The sequence below is a fragment of the Salvelinus alpinus genome, chromosome 23 (genome assembly GCF_045679555.1).
Source record: "Salvelinus alpinus chromosome 23, SLU_Salpinus.1, whole genome shotgun sequence".
NCBI lineage: Eukaryota > Metazoa > Chordata > Actinopteri > Salmoniformes > Salmonidae > Salvelinus > Salvelinus alpinus.
Window position 1 is genome coordinate 20816355 of NC_092108.1, and position 23248 is coordinate 20839602.

The 23248-nt window shown below is 43.1% G+C and overlaps 1 protein-coding gene across 2 annotated transcripts; it reads left to right on the plus strand.

Moving 5' to 3' along the window:
• Nucleotides 1-736: 736 nt before the first annotated feature.
• On the plus strand, nucleotides 737-22903 carry LOC139550536 (afadin- and alpha-actinin-binding protein-like). 2 transcript variants are annotated; one of them, XM_071361482.1, is made up of 14 exons: nucleotides 737-1006; nucleotides 7212-7330; nucleotides 7475-7647; nucleotides 7885-8097; nucleotides 8387-8497; nucleotides 8736-8871; nucleotides 9039-9114; nucleotides 9243-9456; nucleotides 10218-10389; nucleotides 14515-14654; nucleotides 17188-17364; nucleotides 19455-19572; nucleotides 19681-19831; nucleotides 21225-22903. In XM_071361482.1, exons 2-14 carry the CDS (start codon nucleotides 7288-7290, stop codon nucleotides 21376-21378), a joined length of 1878 nt encoding a protein of 625 aa, XP_071217583.1. In that variant the 5' UTR covers nucleotides 737-1006; nucleotides 7212-7287; the 3' UTR covers nucleotides 21379-22903. The 2 variants fall into 2 exon arrangements, with proteins under 2 accessions (XP_071217583.1, XP_071217582.1); XM_071361481.1 differs by having other exon boundaries at nucleotides 14497-14654; nucleotides 21225-21517.
• Nucleotides 22904-23248: the final 345 nt, after the last annotated feature.

Here is a 23248-nt window from a genome sequence, read left to right on the forward strand (position 1 = left end):
GGCCGTTTGGAACTCTGTGGTGAGTGTTGCAACCGAGGACAGACGATTTATACCGCTACGTGCTTCAGCACTCGGCAGTCCCGTTCTGGGAGTTTGTGTGGCCTACCACTTCGCAGCTGAGCTGTTGTTGCTCCTAGATGTTTCCATTTCACAATAACAGCACTTACAGTTTACCGGGGCAACTCTAGCAGAGCAGAAATTCAATTAACTGACTTGTTGGAAAGATGCCATCCTACGGCGGTGCCACGTTGAAAGTCACAGAGCTCTTCATGTAAGGCCATTCTACTGCCAATGTTTGGAGATTGCATGGCTGTGTACTACATTTTATACGCCTGTCAGCAACAGCTGAAATAGCCGAATCCACTAATTTGAAGGGGTGGCCACATACTTTTGTATATATAATGTATAATCACTCATGGGTAGGATAAATGCACCTGACAGCATTCCTAATTTGCAAAATGTCCGTAGGACGTCCAAATCTGACGTCACCCCATTGAAGTTGACATTTAAAACGTTAAAGGTAAGGGATTTTTTTTTAAATTTTCATTTTATTTAACTTGGCAAGTCAGTTAAGAACACATTCTTATTTACAATGACGGCCTTATTTACAATGACGTTAAGGTTAGGGTTATATGGTTAGTGTAGGGGTTAAAGTCAGGGTTTAGGGTAGGGACTTCCCAAGGATCACAGATAGCCCTAACCTTTGGATAAATAGTCCGTCAGAGGAACGACGGATCCAATACAGTGGACTGATACTGGTTGCTTGACAACGCGCCCTCCAATGACGGTGGTGTTTGTTTTGAAGCCAACTTTAAAAACAATGTACCTTGCCAATGTGGGCTAATTTGGCATTCATGGTTAAGAACTAAGAACTACTTAGTTAGCTAACTATAGCTAGATAGAGACGGATTTCACTTATTTTTTAAATTGAACTATTGTAGCCTTCTTGAATTGGCAGGCAGGCTAAGCAATATAATTCCTCACTCCACGTCGGACCCGAAATCAAGTGAGTATCCACACTAAATTAACGCCGGCATCCAGCCATGACATGTCCTAGCTAGTTAGCTACAAAAATATTTTGCAACGTTTCATCAAAACCTAGCTAGCTACTAGTACTCCAGCAGTTAACTATATATACTGTAGTAGTTTTCTACCTGGCTAGTTAGGTAAACCAGCCAGGTCAACAACGTCAACGGAACAGATTAGCGAACGTTAATAGTAGTTTACAGAGTTAACTTTTAGCAAACGTTAATCAAACTTTAGATAACGCCAACTTAATTTGCTAGCTAGTTAACGTTATCTCGCTAAGTGTTTACATGCGAGTGTGACTACGTTTTCAACTGAGCCTCCTGTGTATTGATCTCACTTGCAGCATCTCAATACAATGATTAAAATATATAGTTTGGTGTGTTGATACTAACGTTAGGCTATAACTGTATACTCACACAATGTCTGATATTGTCAACACTAAAATGTTTGCTTCTTGTCAGTTGCCTGCTCTTATTGGATTCAAATGTATTTTGGGACGTAACGTCGGGAGTCTGTATTGGTTGGACTCCCTAATACAGACTCTCAATGTTGTGTCCAAAATCATTGGTTGTGTCCCAAAGCTAAATTCAGATGGAGGCACAGTGAGTGGATGTTGCTCTGTAACTCCCCTGTTTTGGTTAAAGCGTGACATAGGGAAAACTTAAATGGGAGTTAGTGTGAGTGCAGATAAGAGACCTATGCAGCCTGGTTAAATGGATAAGGACACCACATAGCTACTGCCACTGTGGCTCGATTTACCTTCTACTCAGGTGCGATCACATGCAGCAGCGGTGTGTGGGTAAAATCACTGAGGAAGCCAAGCCAGTATAAAAGCCATATTACAACCTATGTTGTGATAATTGTGTTTGATCCCATTTGAACATACATCACCGTGATAAACAATAAGGCATGTAAATAAGTCAGTGGTTGAATAAATTCAACAAATACGTTTGTTTTATCACAAAACCGGCGAGCAACATATGTTCTGTGAAGTCCACAAAGCAAATATTGTATGTCATAAATAGTTATACAATGAACAAAAATATAAACACATGTAGTGTTGATCCTCATGAGCTGAAATAAAAGATCCCAGAAATGTTGTATATGCATAAAAATCTTATTTCTCAAAATGTTTTGCTGAAATTTGTTTACAACCCTGTTAGTGAGAATTTCTACTTTGCCAAGATAATCCATCCACCAGACAGGTGTGGCATGATCATTACACAGTTTCACCTTGTGCTGGGGACAATTAAAGGCCACCCTAAAATGTGCAGTTTTGTCATACAACACAATGCCACAGAAGTCTCAAGTTTTGATGGAGTGTGCAATTGGCCTGCTGACTGCAGGAATGTCCACCAGAGCTGTTTCCAGATAATTTAATGTTCTCTACCATAAGCCGCCTCAACGTCATTTTAAGGAATTTGGTACAGCCTCTGCTATTGGGCTCCCGAGTGGCGCAGTGGTCTAAGGCACTGCATCTCAGTGTACCTGTTTCGAATCCAGGCTGTATCACATCCGGCCGTGATTGGGAGTCTCTTAGGGCGGAGGACAATTCGCCCGGCGTCGTCCGGGTTTGAATGAAATTGTACTAAAAATAATAATAATTTAGCACCATTTCAACTTTAAACCTTTAAACATGATCAAATCAACAAGGTTATATATGCTTAGTTTAGTACACTGAAAACAAACTTTGAGACCAAAACAATTCAGTCCATTGTTGCTAAATATCATGTGGCTGTCCATGGTACTGGTCTCTGTCTCTGTGTGTGTGTGTGTGTGCGTGCCTACTTGTAAACTAGTTGAACGCCAATGCCATCCTCTCATGTTGGCAAGACGGTTTATGGCTTTGTAATACAGTACGATTTTTGTAATCATAGGCTAGCTAAAATGCTGGCTAGCCTAGGATATCAACACAAGTAGACCAGAAACTAAAATTACGTTTTGCTTAGGATTTGATTGGTGTGAAACCATATACAAACTGTCCTCCCTTGGGGGGGGGGGGGTGTTTTGCTGCACCTGGACAACCCACAGTTGAGCTCAGCTCAATGCTGATTCTTTTATTTTAAAAATGTATCAAGGGAAGCCAAATGCTTGCTGGCATCAATCAATCAAATTCTACAGCTGCAATGTCACTATTTTTGTCCAGACAGCATTAGATACACAGGCTACACATACTGAGACAGAGGGGTGCTGTTTCCCTCGTGCGGTTAATTTCTCTGGTGAGATTCAGCCACTTGTTAATTGATGGAAAATTATGAAAACACTTTTATTGGTCAAATATTTGTGAAATATTTCCCTTGGCATCCACAAATACATGCCACTGATCACGTGTTGCCCAAGGCTATCAAAACAGTCCGGTCTACTATACTTAAGTCTACAATGGAATGCACACCATGTTTAAACAGAGCACAATAACTGTACCAGGGGCCTATTTTTAAAGTGTTGTTATGAGTGTAGAATGTGATTCAGCTTGTTGCACCAGGAAAGTCTTAGGATCATATTATAGTCAAAGGGATCTGACCAATGGAAGGATCATACTGAGGCCCACTTGAATAATGTGTCTGCAGTTGTCTATTGTTAAAGCCTTTTTCTTTTCTTTTTTTCAAACTATCTTAGCATTTTGAATTCCGTGACATTGTTAAACCTTGCACACATCACACAGGTGTGTGTGTGCCTAAAAGCCTCCCTCTGGCATACAGTCACGCACCGGCCCAGAGATGGTCGCCTCGCTTCGCGTTCCTAGGAAACTATGCAGTATATGTCTTACATTGTTACCCCAGGAAATCTTAGGTTTTATTACATACAGTCGGGAGGAACTATTGGATATAAGAGCAACGTCAACTCACCAACATTACGACCAGGAATATGACTTTCCTGAAGCGGATCCTCTGCTTGGTACACCACCCAGGACAATGGATCGGATCCCAGCCGGCGACCCCAAAACAACGGCGCCGCAGACGGAGCAGTCTTCTCCGTAGACGGGCACATCGCAACACCGCTCCCGAGCATACTACTCGCCGATGTCCAGTCTCTTGACAACAAGGTAGACTAAATCCGAGCAAGGGTTGCCTTCCAGAGAGACATCAGAGATTGTAACGTTCTTTGTTTCACGGAAATACGGCTCACTCGGGATACGTCATCAGAGTCGGTAGAGCCACCTGGCTTCTTCACGCATCGCGCCGACAGAAACAAACATCTCTGGTAAGAAGGGCGGGGGTGTATGCCTTATGATTAACGAGACATGGTGTGATCATAACAACATACAGGAACTCAAGTCTTTTTGTTCACCTGACCTAGAATTCCTCACAATCAAATGCCGACCGCATTATCTACCAAGAGAATTCTCTTCGATTATAATCAGTCGTGTATATCCCCCCAAGCAGACACATCGCGGCCCTGAAATAACTTAATTTGACTATATGTAAACTGGAAACCACATCCTGAGGCTGCATTTATTGTTGCTGGGGATTTTAACAAGGCTTATCTGAAAACGAGGCTCCCTAAATTTTATCAGCATATTGAATGCGCAACCCCGGCTGGCCAAACCCTGGATCATTGTTATTCTAACTTCCGCGACACATATAAAGCCCTCCCCCTCCCTCCTTTTGTAAAATCTGACCACGACTCCATTTTGTTGCTCCCAGCCTATAGACAGAAACTAAAACAGAAAGCGCTCGGGTCTGTTCAACGCTGGTCCGACCAATCGGATTCCACGCTTCAAAATAGCTTCGATCACGTGGACTGGGATATGTTCCGCATAGCGTCGGACAATAACATTGCTGAATACGCTGATTCGGTGAGCGAGTTTATTAGCAAGTGCATCGGTGATGTTGTACCCACAGCGTCTATTAAAATTTTCCCCAACCAGAAACCGTGGATTGATGGCAGCATTCGCAAAAAACTGAAAGCGCAAACCGCTGCTTTTAATCAGGGCAAGGTGACTGGAAACATGACCGAATACAAACAGTCTAGCTATTCCCTCCAAGGCAATCAAACAAGCTAAGCGTCAGTATAGAGACAAAGTAGAGTCGCAATTCAACGGCTCAGACACGAGGTATGTGGCAGGGTCTACAGTCAATCACGGACTACAAAAGGAAAACCAGCCACGTCGCAGACCACGATATCTTGCTCTCAGACAAACTAAACAACTTCTTTGCTCGCTTTGAGGACAATACAGTGCCACTGACACGGCCCGCTACCAAAACCTGCGGGCTCTCCTTCACTGCAGTCAACGTGAGTAAAACACTTAAACGTGTTAACCCTCGCAAGGCTGCCGGGCCAGATGGCATCCCCAGCGGGTCCTCGGAGCATGCGCAGACCAGCTGGCTGGTGTGTTTACGGACATATTCAATCAATCCTTATCCCAGTCTGCTGTTCCCACATGCTTCAAGAGGGCCACCATTGTTCCTGTTCCCAAGAAAGCTACGGTAACTGAGCTAAATTACTATTGCCCCGTAGCACTCACTTCCGTCATTATGAAGTGCTTTTAGAGAGTAGTCAAGGACCATATCACTTCCACCCTACCTGACACCCTAGACCCACTCCAATTTGCTTACTGCCCTAATAGGTCCACAGACGACAAAATCGCAATCACACTGCACTAACCCATCTGGACAAGAGGAATACCTATGTAAGAATGCTATTCATCGACTACCGCTCAGCATTTAACACCATAATACCCTCCAAACTAATTATTAAGCTCGAGACCCTGGGTCTTGACCACGCCCTGTGCAACTGCGTCCTGGACTTCCTGATGGGCCGCCCCCAGGTGGTGAGGGTAGGTAACAACATCTCCACCCCACTGATCCTCAACACTGGGGCCCCACAACGGTGCATTCTCAGCCCTCTCCTGTACTCCCTGTTCATCCATGACTGTGTGGCCACGCACGCCTCCAACTCAATCATCAAGTTTGCAGAAGACACTACAGTGGTAGGCTTGATTACCAACAATGATGAGATGGCCTACAGGGAGGAGGTGAGGGACCTTGGAGTGTGGTGTCAGGAAAATAACCTCACACTCAATGTCAACAAAACAAAGGAGATGATTGTGGACTTAAGGAAACAGCCGAGGGAGCACCCCCCTCTCCACATCGACGGGACAGTAGTGGAGAAGGTGTAAAGTTAAGTTCCTCGGCGTACACATCACAGACAAACTGAAATGGTCCACAGCGTGGTGAAGAAGGCGCAGCAGCGCCTCATCAACCTCAGGAGGCTGAAGAAATTTGGCTTGTCACCAAAAACACACACATTTTTACGGATGCACAATCGAGAGCATCCTGTCGGGCTGTATCACCGCCTGGTACGGCAACTGCGCCGCACACAACCGTAAGGCTCTCCAGAGGGTAGTGAGGTCTGCACAACGCATCACTGGGGGCAAACTACCTGCCCTCCAGGACACCTATACCACCCGATGTCACAGGAAGGCCAAAAAGATCATCAGAGACAACAACCACCCGAGCCACTGCCTGTTCACCCCGCTATCATCCAGAAGGCGAGGTCAGTACAGGTGCATCAAAGCGGGGACCAAGAGACTGAAAAACAGCTTCTGTCTCAAGGCCATCAGACTGTTAAACAGCCATCACTAACATTGAGTGGCTGCTGCCAACATACTGACTCATCTCTAGCCACTTTAATAATGAAAAAATGTATGTAATAAATGTATCACTAGCCACTTTAAACAATGCCACTTTATATAATGTTTACATACCCTACATTACTCATCTCATATGTATATACTGTACTCTATACCATCTACTGCATCTTGCCTATGCTGTTTGGCCGTTGCTCATTCATATATTTTTATGTACATATTCTTATTCATTCCTTTACGTGTGTGTGTGTGTGTATAAGGTAGTTGTTGTGAAATTGTTAGATTACTTGTTAGATATTATTGCATGGTCGGAACTAGAAGCACAAGCATTTCGCTACACTCGCATTAACATCTGCTAACCATGTGTATGTGACGAATAAAATTTGATTGAGTTAACATGCAAACCCTCTTTACTCAAGCTCAAAGTATCACTCTACTACAGTCCAGTGTAACAGCCAAGGCCTGAAAGCCTGTCCCATGCCGGCACGTCACACAGATGACGGTTAATCCTGCATGGTGTTGAAGAATCGACCCAGATTATCCTGCATTAGACGCTTATATCATTGGCTTGCTGCTTGATGCTCTATTTCAGGATTCTGTTCCAGTGAGGGATGCCTCCAGTTGGTCTCTCTCAGATGATCTCCCTACTATCTTGACGCTGTGTTGGCATGGAAGACTGGTGGACTACAGCAACTATAGAGCCATCAATAGGTAAGTTAATTCAAATGGTGTCTGGGGGGGGAAATTGTTTGATTTTATGGGATGCATTTTTGTTTTAAACCTCTTAGTCAGCCAGTCTGAGTCAACTCTTAATGTATCAATTGGTTGTTCTCTCCATTTCCCTACTATGTTTAGAAAACCATGAGCTCTCCGGCATAGCAAGAATGACGATGTCCCCCTCGTGGCATCATAACAACCTTCCTACAATGCACTCCTCCACCATGCCACTGTCCAAGAGTTCCTACAATGTGTTAAGTGCCTTCTGCACTGAGGACAATGTTCCCCGGTGTATCTCTTACATCAATCAGGTACTGCACCATTGAAATGGCTATTATTTAGGTTACATTTAGAATATCAATACTTTCCCAATACTCTGAAGGTAGCATTGTATAATGTGCTGCTTGCTTGTTTATATAGCCAGGTATCACTATTCTTCTTCACTACTTGATTTGAGGTTTTGTGTATCTGAAGCTTCATTTATCTCATGCACTGAATCCTCTGAGTGCCAACCTATTTGTCTGCCCTCTTTTTGGGGCCTTGTACAGGAGATGGACTCTCTGGGGTTCTCCTCTGCATGTATTGAGGCCAGCTCACCAGAGGTAAGCGGGGGGCTGAAAACTGTGCCAGCCCTGAACGGCATGTATGAGCTGCTCCAGATGCAGCGTCGCAGCCAACGCAGCCGGCAGGAGCAGGAGGCGGAGAGTCTTAAGAGCTCCAGCGCCCTGGAGCACCTGCAGATCACCAACTCCAGACTTAAGGTCAGGCAGTCTTTCCCATACATCGTTTTCCAGACAGGGTGCATATTGTCAATAGAAAGCTAGGTTGGGGCGCCTATAGAATGATAGGAGAAACACTGAGACGGGGGTTTACCACAACAACACTGACACTCATTTTACTACGTTTCCTATGTACAGTACATTGTCCTTGGGTGAAAGGTGCTTGCTTACCGCTTATAGGAGAACTTATAGTCTTAGTCAAGGTGAGCACATTCGCATACACTAGACTATATAATGTTGACATTACATGTACATTTGTGTTTGTTCCCAGGATCAGCTGGAGCTCTCTAAAAGAGAGACGTCGGGACTGCACGAGGCAGAGAGGCAGCTGCAACTCAAAATCAAGACTCTGCAGAACTGCCTTAAAACCGAAAAAGATGAGGTAGACTTTGTAATAAAATTGTTAATCATTACACTGTATATTTAATGATATGCTTGTAACTGCAATCATCCACGGGAAATGTAGATTCGGTGTGTGTGAGCCTGTCAAACCAGGGTCGTGTTCAGTAGGGCACACCGTAGCAAAGCATTATGCAACAGAAAAATTGTGTTCATGTTGGACAAGTTCAGGTAGTACTTCCCCGTTTCAAAATGTTTTCTCCCTAATGAACACACCCCAGGAGCAGAAGCTCCAGAGCATCATCGCCAGCCGAGCCTCTCAGTACAGCCATGATGCCAAGAGGAAGGAGAGGGAGAGCACCAAACTCAAAGAACGCCTCAACCAGCTACTGGTGGAAAAGAGGGATAAGAAACTCGGTAGGGGTGCTGGACCATGTTCTCAAGACATAGTTTCCTCCTCCTTATTTCAAAGGTTGTTGGAAATGTGAATCTTTGCAACCAAGTATCTTAAAAAATAAAAAACGTCCATGAAAAACGATCTATGTCTTTATAAAAAGTCCCTAATTTTCTTTTATCTCTACTAGCGATTGACGTATTGAACTACTTGGGACGGGCTGATGGGAAGAGAAGCCAATGGAAGACTGGAAAGGTCGAGGCCAGGTAGCAATACTCATCAAACTGAACCATGTCTGTTTTTAAGTGCATTCATCAACTCTTGATGCAACCAATCCTACATGGCTTTGGAGAAGCCACTTTTATGGGTGTGTGTTTATTTGCCATTATTGTAGACATGAGGGGGAGATGTACAAGTCCCTGCTGAGTGACTATGAGGTTCGTCATAGAGCCCTGATGCTGGAGAACGTTGAGCTGAGGAAGGTGCTGCAGCAGATGAAGCGGGAGATGGTGTCTATTCTGAGTCCTAGTCCTAGGAAACCATGCTTCAGAGACCATGTGGAAGACAGCCTAGAACTGAGTACCAGAAGTCCCCTACGTGACAGTACAGTGAGCTCCAAAAGTATTGGGACAGTGACACATTTTAAATAAGAATAGAATGTTTCTAAACTTCTACATTATTGTGGATGTTACCATGATTACGGAATTCATCTTGGAATAATGATTGAGAAAGTAATTATCATGGTAGCATCCACATGAATGTAGAATTGTTTAGAAACATTCTATTCTTATTTACAATAAAAGGGAATCCAATGACACTACATTATTTTCCATTCATTTCTATTGGGCACAAAATAATATGAAACACAACCAAAACAAACAGCAAATGCATCCAACAAGTTTGTAGTGTGACAATCTTCATCTAATCATTGCGTGCTAGGAATTTGGGAACAAATACTAAACCTTTGACTACTTTTAATATAAATATATGTTATTTGTCCAAATTATTTTAGTCCCCTAAGATGGACTTTGTACATAAAGTGTTGTAATTTCTAAATGGTTCACCAGTATGAAGAAAAAAAACTCTAATTAAAGCTGTCTGCACTTGAACCTTCTAGTCGTTGTATAATTTCAAATCCAAAGTGTTGGAGTACAGAGCCAAAACAATAAGATGTATCGCTGTCCCAATACTTTTGGAGCTCACTGTAGATGCAAGACCTAATACATTTTGATAATACTCTTACAAATGTTAATCTTGACTTGCATCTTCGGTTATGTAGTGCCTATCACAAGATCTCTAAGCACTTTACATTACGTATGGGAATGACATCTGGTTAACATTGGTGAAGTGATCATTGTTGTGCCTTCAGGCCGGCTCAGACAGGGATAAGGAGGTTGTCGACTGCAGTAGAGAGACCCTGGACCAGTCATGTGACCACGCCAGGGAACAATCCTGTGAGCACGCCCGGGAGCAGCTGACCAATAGCATTCGGCAGCAATGGAGGAGACTGAAGAGCCACATGGAGAGACTGGACAGCCAGGGTACAGACATCATATTACCAAAGAAGTTGACAATAAATCTAACTCAGTGGTTATCAATGGTTTTCTCTGGGAATTAACTGGTGTATGTTAGCAGTTGATGTTACTCTTCAATAACACAGCAAATCAGGGGGAGAAAAATGGGTTTATTCAAAGAGGACAAATCATAGATGTTATGCTGAGGTAGATTTTCATTCTCCCCTGTCCTCAGTGATTCTCTCCACAGAACAAAGCGACAGGATGTAGTTTTATAACCCAACCCTAGCCTGTGGTTGACCAATTATAATTCCTTACAATAAAACTGGGCCAATGGCCAAATAAGTACCCGGTTTCAGGCTCACTGCCTTGACAAATTCCTCCCATGTCTCTGACCCATTGATCATTAATTCCCTATTACAGAAAAAACACTTTCCATTGATCGTTAGTACTCTATTGACTTTTAGTCCTCTGTGTATTTATCTTTGAAATATTCTTACTCCCCCAGACCATTTTTAAAAAGAAATATACTTAAAATGTATTTTTAGAAAACATGAAAAAAAATAGGCAGTATAAAAAACAGCAGTAAGCATAAAATCATTCACATTAAACACAAAGACAAAGGGCATATTTTACTTCTTGTTACAATAAGAAATAGATTTCAAACTAGGTTATAGAAAATAAGTATTAACAGGTGTAATGATGTCTCTTATGATTCCTACCACATCCTGTATTAGGAGAGAACTCACAAAATAAATAATTGTCTGCAAGACAATATTCAATCGTCCTATTGGCAAGGTAATCATTCACAAAGTCCTTTAAAAGTTACCAGCTGGTATCAACTATTAACTGTAACCCATGATAAGGATGTAGAGTTTCTTACAACGCTTCAAATGGTCCCATGTTTTCGTACCCACGTCTCGTAGATGCTCCAAGTATTTGACCATTCATCCAACTGTTTTGGAGATGCTGATTTATGTGTGACTACGGTCACTGGCTGTTTGTCTTTACTACTTTTTACAGCCTGTGTGTTGGTCTAAGACATCTTTTGTCAATTCTGTCAGAATCTGTTGACTCAAAGCCAGGCAGTGCTGACCAGATGCTTGAAACCCGATAATCCTTGCGCAACTCAGCCTGAGGATAGATTGATGGAACAAAGGGTCCACAGGAGGGGGCCAAGTCTGCTTTTACGACCCTCGCCTGTAATTGTTGAATTCCTTTTTTAAGGTTTTTATCTGTTCACAAAGAGCCCTCAAACTATCTGTATCTCTCCAATGTCCTATCACGCTTATCAAGACATTTCTCATCCCGCTTCCTTACTTCGGCTAATAGAGTTAGACCATCTTGTTTTTGTCAACGAGTTAGACGTTCTCTGTATTATTTCCCCCAAGTTTTTTGTATATCAGACAGATTCCATCTTTGTCAACAATGACAGAATATTTCTTTATTGCTTGCCTACACTTCTCTACTTTGAAATGGTTCTTCATATCACTAGACCGTGACTTTAACATATTTTTCATGCTCACATCCGGAGGAGCTGTTCTGCCCTTCTCCAGTGGTTCTCGCACTTAAAAATGGCATTACATTAACTTCAAAAGATATATGTTATACATCTCTATGGTTATATACAGTTGAAGTCGGAAGTTTACATACACTTAGGTTGGAGTGGCAAGTTGGTAAGGACATCTACTTTGTGCATGACACAAGTCATTTTTCCAACAATTGTTTAGACAGATTATTTCACTGTATCACAATTCCAGTGGGTCAGAAGTTTACATACACTAAATTGACTTTAAACAGCTTGTACAATTCCAGAAAATTATGCCATGGCTTTAGAAGCTTCTGATAGACTAATTGACCTAATTTGAGTCAATTGGAGGTGTACCTGTGGATGTATTTCAAGGCCTACCTTCAAACTCAGTGCCTCTTTGCTTGACACCATGGGAAAATCAAAAGAAATCAGCCAAGACCTCAAAAAAATTGTGGACTTCCACAAGTCTGGTTCATCCTTGGGAGCAATTTACAAATGCCTGAAGGTACCACGTTCATCTGTACAAACAATAGTACGCAAGTATAAACACCATGGGATTACGCAGCCGTCATACCGCTCAGGAAGGAGACTCGTTCTGTCTCCTAGAGATTAACATACTTTGGTGGGAAAAGTGCAAATCAATCCCAGAACAACAGCAAAGGACCTTGTGAAAATGCTGTAGGAAAAAGGTACAAAAGTATCTATATCCACAGTAAAACGAGTCCTATATCGACATAACCTGAAAGGCCGCTCAGCAAGGAAGAAGCCACTGCTCAAAAACCGCCATAAAAAAGCCACACTACGGTTTGCAACTGCAGATGGGGACAAAGATTGTACTTTTTGGAGAAATGTCCTCTGGTCTGATGAAACAAAAATAGAACTGTTTGGCCATAATGACCATCATTATGTTTGGAGGAAAAAGGGGGAAGCTTGCAAGCCGAAGAACGCCATCCCAAACATGAAGCACGGAGCACGGGGCAGCATCATGTTGTGGGGGTGCTTTGCTGCAGGAGGGACTGGTGCACTTCACAAAATAGATGGCATCATGAGGTATATCCACGTTGTGGATATATTGAAGCAACATCAAGACATCAGTCAGGAAGTTAAAGCTTGGTTGCAAATGGGTCTTCCAAATGGACAATGACCCCAAGCGTACTTCCAAAGTTGTGGCAAAATGGCTTAAGGACAACAAAGCCAAGGTAATGGAGTGGCCATCACAAAGCCCTGACCTCAATCCTATAGAAAATTTGTGGGCAGAACTAAAAAAGTGTGTGCGAGCAAGGAGGCCTACAACCCTGGCTCAGTTACACCAGCTCTGTCAGGAGGAATGGGCCAAAATTCACCCAACTTATTGTGGGAAGCTTGTGGAAGGCTTCCCAAAACATTTGACCAAAGTTAAACAATTTAAAGGCAACGCTACCAAATACTAATTGAGTGTATGTAAACTTCTAACCCACTGGGAATGTGTTGAAATAAATAAAAGCTGAAATAAATAATTCTCTCTACTATTATTCTGACATTTCACGTTCTTAAAATTAAGTGGTGATCCTAAGATGAGACATTTTTAATAGGATTAAATGTCAGGAATTGTGAAAGCCAATTGCATTTAAACTCAGTTAAGGTGTATGTAAGCTTCTGACTTCAACTGTATTTATTTAACCCTTTGGACTCAAACTTCCTTCTAGAACACATTGTTTCTGTAGGGCCTGGTTACCCATAAAACTTGTTCACTTCAAAACATTGTAGAAGTCTTACATTACCCACATGTGTAAAAATTGCTACTCAACTAGCAACTCACTTCTATGCAAAAAGGGTTCACAAAAAGGACTCAAACCTTTTTAATAGAGGACTTGAATCCCAAAATGGAGATTTAATAAACCTGTGACAGAGCAAAGGACCCAAACCTTGTACATCACAGATGCGTATCACTCATTGCATGCACTAATTTTAACCTGATTTGGTTCTTTTAAATGATATCGGTCTAGACTCACCCAGCAATATGTTAGTCAATCAGGAGATTAAGAGTTGAATCCCATTGGTTGTGCTCAGCCCTCTCTTTCCCTGGATAAACACACAGAGTTGAGTTTTTCTGTGTTCAAGACCAATTCATCCGCGTCAAGGCACCAAGTGTTAGCAGTTGATGTTACTTTTCAATAACAGACCCCAAAGCAAATCAGGGGGAGAAAAATTGGTTTATTCAAAGAGGATAAATCATAGATCTGTCCTCAGTGATTCTCTGCACAGAACAAAGGGACACGATGTAGTTTTATAACCCTAGCCTGTGGTTGACCAATTAGAATTCCTTGCAATAAAACTGGGCCAATGGCCAAATAACAAGTATCCTGTTTCAGGCTCACTGCCTTGACAAATTCCTCACATGTCTCTGACCCATTGATCATTAATTCCCTATTACAGGAAAAACTACTGTTTCCATTGATCGTTAGTACTCTTGACCTGTCGTCCTCTGCATTGTGTATTTATCTTCAAAATATTCTTACATGTAGGTACTGTACATGACAATCAATTTAAAATGACTACCAGTACTGCTGCATTTGAAACTATTCTGCTGTCAAAACATTCTATTTTTCTTCACCATTGATCAGAATGTGTTGTGTCATCAGCCTCCCTGGTGCAGCAGAGCCAGCAGCGTGCTGGTAAAGAGCTGGTCCCCAGACAGATCCATGAGGAGGAGATGGGGAGGATGAGACTGGAGGTCCAGCAGTGTAAAGATTTCATCCAGACCCAGCAGCAGCTCCTACAGGTTAGTAAGGCTCTCTTTTCAAACCGAGCTACAAATATCTATAGTACATCTGTTTTATTGCCTTGAATTTGAGCCTTACTAATCTTGTTCCCAGACACTTCCGACCAAATGCGTGAAGGGTCTGGTGGACCAACGCGTCGAACTTGGCCTTTGTTAGCGAATACAGAAAGGGCGGGAGAACGTCCTGGTGCATATGCATTGGCTTAATCTACCAACCAATCATCTCCCACAACACCTTCCCCCTAACCCTCCCCTGTACGCTAGCACACCACAAGCACAGAGCCACACCTTGCAGTCGTGTCATTCGCTAAAATTAAATGATGACATACTTTACTCGGTAAGGTCACTCCCATGGAATTATATGGTCATTCCCACTAAGGCCAACTTTGAACCATTGATGTACATGGGGTGTAATAATTAGTCCAAACATTTTTGCAACTAAAATCAAATTTCAATCAAATGTATTTATAAAGCTATTATCAGCTGATGTCACAAAATGCTGTACAGAAACCCAGCCTAAAACCCCAAACAGCAAGCAATGAAGGTGTAGAAGCACGGTGGCTAGGAAAAACACCCAAGAAAGGCCAGAACCTAGGAAGAAACCTAGAGAGGAACCAGGCTGAGGGGTGGCCAGTCCTCTTTTGGCTGTGCCGGGTGGCGATTAAAACAGAACATGGCCAAGATATTCAAATGTTCATAGAGACCAGCAGGGTCAAATAATAATAATAATAATAATCACAGTGGTTGTCGAGGGTGCAACAGGTCAGCACCTCAGGAGTAAATGTCAGTTGGCTTTTCATAGCCGATCATTGAGTATCTCTACCGCTCCTGCTGTCTCTAGAGAGTTGAAAACAGCAGGTCTGTGACAGGTAGCACGTCCGGTGAACAGGTCAGGGTTCCATAACCGCAGGCAGAAAAGTTGAAACTGGAACAGCAGCACGACCAGGTGGACTGGGGACAGCAAGGAGTCATCAGGCCAGATAGTCCTGAGGCATGGTCCTAGGGCTCAGGTCCTCAGTGAGAGAGCGAATTAGAGAGAGCATACTTAAATTAACACAGGACACCGGATAAGACAGAAATACTCCAGATATAACAGACTGACCCTAGCCCCCCGACACAAACTACTGCAGCATAAATACTGGAGGCTGAGACAGGAGGGTTCAGGAGACACAGGCAGGATATTACCCCACCCACTTTGCCAAAGCACAGCCCCCACAGGGATATCTCCAACCACCAACTTACCATCCTGAGACAAGGCCGAGTATAGCCCACAAAGATCTCCCCCACGGCACAACCCAAGGGGGGTGCCAACCCGGACAGGAAGATCGCGTCAGTGACTCAACCCACTCAAGTGATGCACCCCTCCTAGGGATGGCATGGAAGAGCACCAGTAAGCCAGTGACTCAGCCCCTGTAATAGGGTTTGAGGCAGAGAATCCCAGTGGAGAGAGGGGAACCGGCCAGGCAGAGACAGCAAGGGTGGTTCGTTGCTCCAGTGCCTTTACGTTCACCTTCACACTCCTGGGCCAGACTACACTCAATCATAGGACCTACTGAAGAGATGAGTCTTCAATAAAGACTTAAAGGTTGAGACCGAGTCTGCGTCTCTCACATGGGTAGGCAGACCATTCCATGAAAATGGAGCTCTATAGGAGAAAGTCCTGCCTCAGCTGTTTGCTTAGAAATTCTAGGTACAATTAGGAGGCCTGCGTCTTGTGACCGTAGCGTACGTGTAGGTATGTACGGCAGGACCAAATCGGAAAGATAGGTAATGCTTTGTAGGTTAGCAGTAAAACCTTGAAATCAGCCCTTGCCTTAACAGGAAGCCAGTGTAGAAATGCTAGCACTGGAGTAATATCACATTTTTTGGTTCTAGTCAAGATTCTAGCAGCCATGTTTAGCACTAACTGAAGTTTATTTATTGCTTTATCCGGGTAGCCAGAAAGTAGAGCATTGCAGTAACCTAGAAGTGACAAAAGCATGGATATGTTTTTCTGCATCATTTTTGGACAAAGTTTCTGATTTTTGCAATGTTATAGATGGAAAAAGCTGTCCTTGAAACAGTCTTGATATGTTCGTTAAAAGAGCGATCAAGGTCCAGAGTAACGCCGAGGTCCTATAGTTTTATTTGAGATGACTGTACATCCATCAAGATTAATTGTCAGTCAACAGAAGATCTCTTTGTTTCTTGGGACCTAGAACTAGCATCTCTGTTTTGTCTAAAAGTAGAACATTTGCTGCCATCCACTTCCTTATGTTTGAAACACAGGCTTCCAGGTAGGGCAATTTTGGGGCTTCACCAAATGAGTTGATATTGGACAAATTCAGGTAGGTCCCTCTCCATTTCATTAGCTTCTGTTTAAGAAAGTTTTTGCAACAGAATTGGTGTAATGAATACGCCCCAGACTTATGTGCTGTGTGCAATGCCCTGGGGATGAGGTTAGTCTAATAGACACTTATTAGTTATTCAGTCAAATGTTCAGTCAAATGTTATGTCTGTTTCCTCTTCCTTGTGTTTGTCCGTGTGTGAGCAGCAGCAGTTAAACTCCCCCTGCTATGATGATGAGACTGCTGCTCTTCTGAATGACTGCTACACTCTGGAGGAGAAGGAGCGTCTCAAAGAGGAGTGGAGGCTCTTTGACGAGCAAAGGAGGAACTTTGAGAGGGAGCGAGAGAACTTCACTGAAGCTGCCATTCGCCTCGGACATGAGGTATCCATTTTGTTTTTGGAAAGTTCTCGAGATGGAAGAATTATATTTGGCCAAGATGTGTCACTTAAAGGCCCAGTACAGTCAAATTATTTTTTCCTGTGTTTTATGTATTTCCATACTTAACTCATAAAAAGAAACATTCCTTTTTCAGGACCCTGTCTTTCAAAGATAATTCGTAAAAATCCAAAACTTCACAGCTCTTCATTGTAAAGGGTTTATACACTGTTTCCCATGCTTGTTCAATGAACCATAAACAATTAATGAACGTGCACCTGTGGAACGGTCGTTAAGACACTAACAGCTTACAGATGGTAGGCAATTAAGGTCACAGTTATGAAAACCTAAGACAGCGCTACAAGGAGACAGGACGGACAGCTGATCGTCCTTGCAGTGGCAGACCACGTGTAACACCTGCACAGGATTGGTACATCCGAACAGCACACCTGCGGGACAGGTACAGGATGGCAACAACAACTGCCCGAGTTACACCAGGAACGCACAATCCCTCCATCAGTGCTCAGACTGTTTGCAATAGGCTGAGAGGCTGGACTGAGGGCTTGTAGGCCTGTTGTAAGGCAGGTCCTCACCAGACATCACCGGCAACAACGTTGCCTATGGGCACAAACCCACTGTCGCTGGACCAGACAGGACTGGCAAAAAGTGCCCATCACTGACAAGTCGCGGTTTTGTTTCACCAGGGTGATGGTCGGATTCACGTTTATCGTCGAAGGAATGAGCGTAACACAGAGGCCTGTACTCTGGCGCAGGATTGAGGTGGAGGGTCCGTCATGGCTTGGGGCGGTGTATCACAGCATCATCGGACTGAGCTTGTCGTTGCAGGCAATCTCAACGCTGTGCGTTACAGGGAAGACATCCTCCTCCCTCATCCGCCTCCCGGGTGGCGCAGTGGTCTAAGGCAGTGCTAGCTGTGCCACCAGAGATTCTGGGTTCGAGCCCAGGCTCTGTCGCAGCCGGCCGCGACCGGGAGGTTCATGGGGCGACGAACAATTGGTCCAGCGTCGTCCGGGTTGGGGAGGGTTTGGCCGGCAGGGATATACTTGTCTCATCGCGCACTAGCAACTCCTGTGGCGGGCCGTGCGCAGTGCACGCTGACCAGGTCGCCAGGTGTACGGTGTTTCCTCCGACACATTGGTGCGGCTGGCTGCCGGGTTGGATGTGCGTTGTGTCAAGAAGCAGTGCGGCTAGGTTGGGTTGTGTTTCAGAGGACGCATGACTCTCAACCTTCGCCTTTCCCGAGTCCGTACGGGAGTTGCAGTGATGAGACAAGACTAACTACTACCAATTGGATACCACGAAATTGGGGAGAAAAAAAGGGGTTAAATGTTTTTATTTTTTTAAAGATCTGGCAAATCTGGTGCAGTCCATGAGGAGGAGATGCACTGCAGTACTTAATGCAGCTGGTGGCCACACCAGATACTGACTGTTACTTTTGATTTTGACCCCCCCCCCCCCCCCTTGTTCAGGGACACATTATTCCATTTCTGTTAGTCACATGTCTGTGGAACTTGTTCAGTTTGTCTCTTGAATCTTGTTATGTTCATACAAATATTTACACATGTTAAGTTTGCTGAAGATAAACGCAGTTAACAGTGAGAGGATGTTTGTTTTTGCTACTAATGACCATCTGCAGCGTCAGAGCTTGGAGAAGCCTAATTACCGTGACTAAATGGTCAAGTGGAATTGAACTCCCATCATGACTCGTGACCGCTGGTGAGGCAGTAATACGGCCACTTAACAGCCCTAGTTGGAATAATACTGTAAAATTGTGATGCCCTTTTAGTGTAAGAGCTGTTTGAAAAGACCACTTGAAATTTCAGCCTGTTTTGGTAGGATGGTGTAATCACCAGGCAATAAATTACTTAATAAACCAATAAGAGTTTATTGCCAACTATGCCAATAACAGCTAGTTTTCCACTTCCTACTCAGACCACACAGACAGTCCTAGCAAAATTCTTGCTTGAGAAATGTTTCTTTTTAACCATTTTTAATGATTGAGTGAACATTTTTTAAAGTCTGCATTGGACTTTTAACTGCATCTTAGCCCTGTTTCGTCAATTTTGTTTTCACAGAAAAAGGCTTTCGAGGAAGACCGTGCCTCGTGGCTCAAGAATCAGTTCTTGAACATTACTCCATTTGTGGACCGAAAAAGACATTCTGCATCAGAAACTCAACATGCCTTATCAACTAGTACGTTGTATATTTATGCTGCAGCATTTAAAAAAAAAAAAAAGTACATTAATATTCTGTGTGGTTTGTTTTATGCATGGTTGGTCACAATTGTCTTTTCCTTTCTAGGTAGTGAGCCCGATATGAGGATCCCCTCCACTCCAGCCAGGCTGACCAAATCCCGGACGTACGCTGCGTTCTCCACTCCTAAAGCTGTCGCTGGCATGCCCTCCACAGCTGAGCTCTACCACACACTACGCCTCATACCAGACAGCAGCAGGTGCTCTATCCCAGCTCGCTATTGTCATAGTCAGTCATTTTAAGTTTTTGAAACGTATGTATGGGATACACATGGTATACATCGTCCAACGAAATTATTACTAGCAAGATCCTTCTCGACAATGCAACAACAAGAAATAAGATAAGAAAACAAACATATAGTAAATGGCTCAGTACAACAGAATAAACTGTGTGATAAATCACATGACATTTAAATCAGTGTCTTAAACCAGTGCTGGGAAGTAAATCAATAGAATATTGATCATCACAAATCAGATTTCTTTAGTTGCAGGTGTAATTGCGGGTGTATTGAAATGCTTGTGTCCAATATTGCAGTACTATCTAACAATACACACAAATCTAAAGTAAAAGAATGGAATTAAGAAATATAGAAACATTAGGACCAGCAACTCGGTAGTGAGGGTTGCAACCGACGACAGATTATTTTTACGCGCTTCAGCACTCGGTGGTCCTGTTCTGTGAGGTTGTGTGGCCTACTACTTTGCGGCTGAGCCATTGTTGGTCCTAGACATTTCCAATTCACAATAACAGCACTTAGTTGACCGGGAAGCTCTAGCAGGGCAGATATTTGACCAATTGACTTGTTGGAAAGGTGGCATCCTATGACTGTGCCGCGTTGAAAGTCGCTGAGCTCTTCAGTAAGGCCATTCTACTGTCAATGTTTGTCTATGGAGATTGCATGGCTGTGGTAAAACCAGTATATAAACACATTATTAATGTGACCAGTGTTCCATGTTTATGTACAGAAGGCAGCAACCTCTAAGGTGCAGGGATGAGTAACCAGGTGGTAGCCGGCTAGACGGTGACTAAGTTCAGGGCAGGGTACTTGGTGGAGGCCGGCTAGTGATGGCTATTTAGCAGTGTGATGGCCTTGCGATAGAGGTTTTTCAGTCTCTCAGTCCCAGCTTTGATGCACATGTACTGACCTTGCCTTCTAGATGATAGCGGGGTGAACAGGGTGTGCTCGGGTGGCTGAGGTCCTTGATGATCTTCTTGGCCTTCCTGTGACACTGGGTGCTGTAGATGTCCTGAAGGGCAGGCAGTGTGCTCCCGGTGGTGCGTTGGGCTGATCGCACCACTCTCTGGAGAGCCCAGGGTTTGGGGGTGGTGCAGTTGTGGTAATACAGCCCAACGGGATGCCTTCAATGGTGCATCTGTATAAGTGTGTGCGGGTCTTGGGGGCAAAGCCAAATATCTTCAGTGTCCTAAGGTTGAAGAGGCGCTCTTGTGCCTTCACCACACTGTGTGAGTGGACAATTTCAGATTGTCCGTGATTTGTACTCCGAGGAACTTGAGGATTTTCACCTTCTCCACTGTAAGGCTCTCTTTCTGTGTGGTTTGTGATCAACCCTTGTTTGTGCTTTATTCCTCAGCTCTTCCAGAGGCAGTTCAAAGCGAGGAAGCTGGCAGGAGTCCAACACCATCCATAGTAGAGAAGATTCTCGGGTCAGGTCCAGGGACCGATACGGAGGTGGAGACTGCTGCAGTATCTTCTCGCTAGGGTTAGAGGAAAACAGCCTCACCTGAATACACACTCCAGTGACATTTATATTACTGTGGACTCAACAGACCACTCAGATGGCAGTCCATGGCCGTGTTCATTAGGCACCAAACAGAAGAAAATGTAATGTAACGGAAGGGCTACCTGGATTTGTTCAATATGTCACACTCATTTTTGTTTTCTGTTGTGTGCCCTAATGAACATGACCCATCTTTCAACACCACCACTGTCTCAGGATGAACAGTGGTACATCGTTGTTCACCGAAACTCGATTGAATCAGAGAGAACTTTAATGAACATGTAGATTTGTTTTGTTTTTCTTTATTTTAGATTTAGATTTTTACTGAGTAAAGCATCTCCAAGTCTAAGTGTTCGTGAAGTGGCAGCCAAATCTTAATTTGGGTAAATCAGGGTTCTGCTTACACCAATTCGGTGCCTTTTTAGATAAGTAACTTGGTCAACAAATTTGTCACAATTTTAACATTCTATCATAAATGGCACATGTTCAACTTTTTTTTTTTAAACACGTTTTCCCATCAAGAGGTGTTAAATCTACAAATTATTATAGTAAGTGCTTATTAAGTGCCAAATATAGTAACAGGGTTGACGATGTCATCCTATATCAGCCATAAATGTCCTTGTGACAGGGGGAATGGAAGTTCGTGGTGTGCAACAGGGAGTGGCAATTGAATGCAAGCTTCACCTTTTTTTTTATTGTTAAAACATTTTCTAGCTTGTGTCTATGGATAACAGGGTTGACTTGTTATGCTCGACCTGCTCAGTTTCACTACAAAACACCAGAAAATGGCCAAAAAGAATAGAACCAGCTCACCTGCTTTTACAGTATGATTTTACTATTAGATGTTCAATGTTTCTTTAGAATAAAAAAGGATTAGTTTCACTATTAAAACAAGAGGTCAGTTCATGTAACAGGGTTGACCTTAAAATGAGGGATAGACAAATTAATCACTAATCCGTTAAATAAATAATCTTCAGAAATGGCTGTCAAAGCAACAATAACTAGGGCCTTACAATGATGGTGAAAACTTGGAGAAATGTTGGTTAAAATCTTCCTAGAAGTCACTGAGGGTGCATGGAGGGACATGTCAAAATGCTGAATTTTGGCACTTTAGCAAGTCTTTACTCATTAAAAATAGGAATTATTTTATTCTCCATGAAAGGGAATTTCATTTAATATAACAGACTTCTAAAATACAATATTGGTGCACAATTTACTCAAACAGAAAATCCACTCAATCTATCTTTCTGTATTTTGTCATTAGTCACCTGTTTTTATATGGTCCCAAAAAATCTAGTTTTCAAGATATTGGACTTTCAAGAGATGCGAAAGGCACACTTTTTTGTGGAACGAACCACATATTTTCCAATTTGCGAGAAGCTATCAATAGGCTACTGCCTAGTCCTGAATGTTTACACATGGTTTCCACTCCAGATCATTAATATTATTTTAATGAACTTTATTCTAAATGTTTAATGTTAAGTGATATGCTGCTCTGAAATTGCAATAAATGTATTTATTTTTAACTGACATCTCTTCTACATCTTGTGCTTTGTGTTTAGTACCCCTTAGCGGTTCATGACAGGAGTCATGAAGATGGCACCATACTGTATGGCCGCAGCCTTGCGAGCTCCGACCCAACTTTGCTATTTTGTGATTCTTTTTTGCACTAAATGTATCCGTTATCACTTATGATTGATTACTTTTGAACATCAAATCGTCAGTTACTAACCTCAATTCTGGCTTCAACTTTGACTCATCTGCTCTGGGCTCTGTGTAATTCCGACCACATTTTCGGGCTACACGAGGAATGGCCGGCGAAAGAGGCAGGAGAGGGAGCCCTGGCGAGATTAAGGGAAAACTGGCAACCTCTTCCC

Bases quoted from the DNA above. Each gene is read 5' to 3' on its own strand.
- LOC139550536 (XM_071361481.1), top strand. From the start codon at position 7,288: ATGGAAGACTGGTGGACTACAGCAACTATAGAGCCATCAATAG. The intron at 7,648-7,884 runs GTACTGCACCAT...GGCCTTGTACAG, and splicing joins GTATCTCTTACATCAATCAG to GAGATGGACTCTCTGGGGTT. The intron at 14,655-17,187 runs GTTAGTAAGGCT...GTGTGTGAGCAG, and splicing joins CCCAGCAGCAGCTCCTACAG to CAGCAGTTAAACTCCCCCTG.